The sequence below is a fragment of the Cebus imitator genome, unplaced genomic scaffold, assembly GCF_001604975.1.
Source record: "Cebus imitator isolate Cc_AM_T3 unplaced genomic scaffold, Cebus_imitator-1.0 Scaffold296, whole genome shotgun sequence".
Classification (NCBI taxonomy): Eukaryota; Metazoa; Chordata; class Mammalia; order Primates; family Cebidae; genus Cebus; species Cebus imitator.
Window position 1 is genome coordinate 1187618 of NW_016107611.1, and position 5420 is coordinate 1193037.

The following is a 5420-nucleotide window of genomic DNA, read 5'->3' on the forward strand; positions in this document are numbered from 1 at the left end:
TGCCACCATGCCTGGCCAATTTTTGTATTTTTAATAGAGACGAGGTTTCACCATGTTGGCCAGGTTGATCTTGAACTTCCAACCTCAGGTGATCCACCCACCTCAGCCTCCCAAAGTGCTGGGATTACAGCATGAGCCACCATGCCCAGCCTATAGTAGCTTAAATAAGATGAAAGTCTATTTGTCTCTCATGTAAAGGCCCAGTGAATCGTCTAGAATAGTAGCCAAAATGTCAGAAACTGAGGCTCCTTCTACCTGGTTGTTCTGCTGCCCTCACCTCACACCTACATTGTGTGATCCAAAACGGCTGCTCCAGCTCCCACCATCACATCCACATTCCAACCACTGGGAAGAAGTAACAAAAGCCAACTGTATGCCCCTACCCTTTAAAGTTACAACCCAGAAGTCATACACATCACATCCTATTTGCCCAAAATTGAGTCACATGGCCACATCTATCACAACCGAGGCTGGGAAATTCGGTTTTATCTGGGCAGCATGTGCCCATTCAGCCAAAATTCAGGGGTTCTGTTATGAAAGGAAGAGGAAAGGCCGGGCATTGGTGGCTCACACCTGTAATCCCAGCACTTTGGGGGACAAACGGGTGGATCACCTGAGGTCAGGAGTTCAAGACCAGCCTGACCAACATGGTGAAACCCTGTCTCTACTAAAAATACAAAATTAGCTGGGCATGGTGGCTTATGCCTGTTGTCCCAGCTTCTTGGGAGACTGAGACAGGAGAATTGCTTGAACCCAGGAGGTGGAGGCCACAGTGAGCTGAGATGGAGCCACTGCACTCAAGCTTGGGCAAGACAGAACCAGACTCTGTCTCAAAAAACAAAACAAAACAAAACAAAAGGGAAGAGGAGAGAATGGCTATTGAGGGACCACAAGTGTATCTGTCACAACCAGGGCTCCACCACTAAATGACTAAATGACTCAAGGTGAAGTGACTCCACCACACTGTTGAGCATTTAATAAGCCTCAGTTTGGCTGGGCGCAGTGGCTCATGCCTGTAATCCTAGCACTTTAGGAGGCCAAGGCAGGCGGATCACTTGAGGTCGGGAGTTCGAGACCAGCCTGACCAACATGGAGAAACCCTGTCTCTACCAATAATACAAAAACTAGCCGGGCATGGTGACACATGCCTATAATCCAAGCTACTCAGGAGACTGAGGCACGAGAATTGTTGAACCCAAGAGGCTGAGGTTACGGTAAGCCAAGATCGCGCCATTTCTCTCCAGCCTGGGCAACAAGAGCGAAACTCCACCTCAAAAAAGAAAAAAAAAGAAGAAGAAGAAGAAGCCTCAGTTTCCTCACCTGCAAAATGGGAATCCCCTCTACCCCTCAGGGTTGACGGGTGGTTGAGCATTTAATGAGAGTCTGGATGTCAGGCACTTAGCACAGGACCTGGCCCATCATCAGCCTGGCGTGTGTCAGAAATCATCTTGTGCCTGTGGATCTAGGCTGCGGGTGATGTGGCTCTTTGTGTATGAGAAACTGTCCCTGAGCCTGAGAGCTGAACCCAGCACTGAACTTGGTAAGTAACTTCTCTAAAACAAGGGATCTGGCCTCTGCACACATGGAAATCCCCTCTCTGCCTCCTAGATCTTGGGACTGGGCACGTGTCCTTCCACTCTTCCCCTTCTGCTGGAGAAACACAGACTTCAAAGATAGGGGGGAGGGTCCTGCTTGGAGTCTCCAGCCTCCCAGCCTTCACAGAATTCAGCACTTACAGCCTGGCCAACATGGTGAAACCCCATCTCTACTAAAAATACAAAAATTGGCAAGGTATGGTGGCACACATCTGTAATCCCAGCTACTAGGGAGGCTGAGGTGGGAGGATGGCTTGAATCCGGAGGCAGAGGTTGCAGTGAGCCAAGATCATGCCACTGCACTCCAGCCTGGGTGACAGAGTGAGCCTCTGTCTCAAAAAAAAAAAAAAAAAAAAAATGTAAGCACTCACCTCTCAACTGCCAAAGCTCCTCTGGGTGACAGTCCTAGCATCCCGGGGACAGCTCTAATGCCAGAAGTCACACCCTCAATGCATTTCTCAGGGCCCTAGCTGCGTGTTCTCACCACATCCAGTAAACCCAGAAAGGCAGAGAACATCTCTCCTAGATGCGTGCATGAAATCTGCCAAATCTTAAATGCCTCTGACATTCAAAAAAATGACTTTAGGAGTGTGAGCGATGGCCAGGCACAGTGGCTCACACCTGTAATCCCAACCCTTTGGGAGGCCGAGGTGGGAGGACAAATTGACTCCTGGAGTTCAAGACCATCCTGGGCAACGGAGATAGATCCCGCCTCTAATCCCAAACATGGTGGCAGGTGCCTGCAGTTCCAGACACTCAGAAGGCTGAGGAGGGAGGATCGCTTGAGCCCAGGAAATTGAGGCTGCAGTGAGCTGTAAGCATCCCACTGCACTCCAGCTGGAGTGACAGAGACCTTGCCTCACACACACAGACACAAACACACACACACACACACACACACACACACACACACACACACACAAAATCAGGGCATGGTGGCTCACACCTGTAATCCCTGCACTTTGGGAAGCCAAGGTGGGTGGATGGGCCAGGAGTTCAAGACCAGCCTGGGCAACATGGCAATACCCCATGTCTGCAAAGAATACAAAAAATACCCAGGCATGGTGGTGCCCAGCAACTTGGGAGCTAAGGTGAAAGGATCACTTGAACTCGGAGGCGCAGGTTGCAGCGAGCTGTGATTAAGCCACTGCACTCCAGCCTGGGCGACAGAGGGAGACTCTGTCTCAAAAAAAAAAGAGTGTGAGAGGTAAACAGAACACGTCTGCTCTTTAAGTGTGTTTGCAGACCTTTGTGTAAGCCAAACTTTAATTTTACAGACAGGGAAACTGAAGGGTCCAGAGAGGGAAGAGACTGACTTGGTGAATCAGTGGGTCTGGGATTTCATGATTCACAATAACCAAGTGGCCAAATTCATCAGCACTCCTGGGACAACCAGCATCGTGTGCCTCTTGATATGATGTACAGAGAAGGACACAGCATCACTTCTGTAACACTCCTGCCACCAGAATCTAATTGCAAGGAAATATCACACAAACCCAAATCAAGGAGACCTTCCCCAAAATAACTGGACTGTAATCTTCACAACTGTCAATTACATGAAAAACAGAGAAAAGCTAAGGAACTGTACCAGACTGAAGGAAACTGAAGAGATGAAAATATTTTGCCATGACAGATAGTTTGGGGACAGCTGGCAATTTGAATACAGGCTGTACTGCACTATTGATACTAGTATCACTGTGAAATGTACACAGCTCTGCTGTACTTGGAAATCCAACTGAAGCATTTAGAGGCAAAGGGAGGTAATGTCTGAAACTAGTCTTGCAACTTCTCTGTAAGTTTAAAATGATTTCAAAAGAAAAAAAATGATTTCAAAGTAAAAGTCATGATTTAAAAGTCTATGGCTTTGGCCAGTCACGGTGGCTCTCGCGTGTAATCCCAGCACTTTGGAAGGCCAAGGTGGGCAGATCACTTGAGGTCAGGAGTTCAAGACCAGCCTGGCCAAAATGGTAAACTCCCTCTCTACTAGCAATACAAAAAGTTAGCCAGGTGTGGCAAGATGCACCTATAGTCCCAGCTACTCAGGAGACTGAGGCATGAGAATTGCTTGAACCAGGGAGGCAGAGGTTGCAGTGAGCCGAGATTATGCTGCTGCACTCCAGCCTGGGCAACAGAGAGAAACTCTGTCTCAAAAAACAAAAAAAAAAAGAAAAGAAAGAAAGAAAGAAAAGTCTATGGTTGGCCAGGTGCGATGGCTCACGTCTGCAATCCCAGCATTTTGGGAGGCCGAGGCGGGCAGTGAATCACGAGGTCAGGAGATTGAGACCAGCCTGATCAACATGGTGAAACCCCGTCTCTACTAAAAATACAAAAATTAGCTGGGCGTGGTGGCACGTGCTTGTAATGTCTCTGGAGGCTGAGGCAGGAGAATCTCTTGAATCCAGGAATCAGAGGTTGCAGTGAGCTGAGATGGCGCCACTGCATTCCAGCCTGGGCAACAGAGCCAGACTCCATCTCAAAAAAAAAAAAAGGAAAGAAAAGTCCATGGTTTTAAGGTTCTGTGTTTCCAAAGATCTCTAAGTCTGTGCATGCATTTGTGGTCAGAGTCTGGGGAGTTGGCAACGTGAATGAGCTGCTTCAGACACTGCTTTGAGGGTTCGACCAGGACCTTAGCCTGTGGTTAAGGTCTAGGTGCAGTGCCAGAGCCTTGGGGGTGTGACCAGAGTCCTGGAGGCGTGGCCAGGGCCTCGAAGGTGTGGCCGAGAAACTCAGTTCCCAAGGGAGGAGGTAAGCCTGTGCTCAGTGCGCCCTCTTGTGGCTATCCCCAGGTCTCCACTTTTTATTTAATAGCTTTATTTCGTTTTATTTTTTTCGACTTTCATTTTAGATTTAGGGGGTACATGTACAGGTTTGTTACCTGGGTATATTGCATGATGCTGAGGTTTGTGTTACGACTTATCCTGTCACCAGGTACTGAGCATAGTACCCAACAGTTTTTCAACCGTTGTCCCCTCTTTCCTTCCCTCCCCCCTTCAGAAATACCTAGTTTCTGTTGTCGCCATCTTTCCCTCCCTAAATACTCAACGTTTAGCTCCCACTTACAAGTGAGAATGCGCGGTATTTAGCTTTCTGATCCGGCCTAACCGTTCTACTAAGATATAACGTGTATATCGTAACATTTTTGTTTTTCAGAGTTAATTCAATTTATTATTCTTGTATAAAAACTCTATGTTGTAGCCACAGCTGGAGCCTGGGTCCTCTGCACAGAGACTCTGGCGCGGGCCTTGACAAGGTGGTCAGTGAATTCCTGATAGGGAGACTCGGTGAATACCATCTCCTTCCAAAGGCTGGGAGTCAGGCGGCTGTAGGTCTTAGAGATGGCATCAAAGGTGGCCTTGGTGAAGTTGCCCTGGGTGGCAGTGCAGCTCCTGGCTGAGCCGTAGCAGTCATCGACACCAGCCATCATGAGCAGCATCTGGGGCACAGGTGCCAAGACAATGCCAGTGCCCCTGGGCGTGGGGATGAGGCGAACCAGCACACAGCCGCAGTGGCCTGTCACCTTGCAAGGGACCATGTGGGGCGTGCCGATCTTGTTCCCCCAGCAGCCTCTGCGGACCGGGACAATGGAGAGCTTGGCCAGGATGATGGCCCCACGGATGGCAATGGCCACCTCCTTAGAGCAATTAACACCCAGACCGACGTGGCCATTGTAGTCGCCAATGGCAACAAACGCCTTGAACCTGGTGCGCTGGCCGACTCGGGTCCGCTTCTGCACCGGCATAATCTTCAAAACCTCATCCTTAGGCCGGGCGCGGTGGCTCAAGCCTGTAATCCCAGCACTCTGGGAGGCCGAGGCGGGTGGATCAC

The 5420-nt window shown here is 49.4% G+C and overlaps 1 protein-coding gene across 1 annotated transcript in view; it reads right to left on the bottom strand.

The window, feature by feature from the left end:
- Positions 1-4601: 4601 nt before the first annotated feature.
- LOC108285317 (40S ribosomal protein S2-like) overlaps positions 4602-5420 on the bottom strand; it is a 5654-nt gene continuing 4835 nt past the window's right edge. Inside the window, exon 2 of the mRNA XM_037729157.1 lies at positions 4602-5352. Within this exon, the coding sequence (XP_037585085.1) occupies positions 4780-5352 (573 nt within the window). The 3' untranslated portion in view covers positions 4602-4779. The remainder of the gene's footprint in view (positions 5353-5420) is intronic.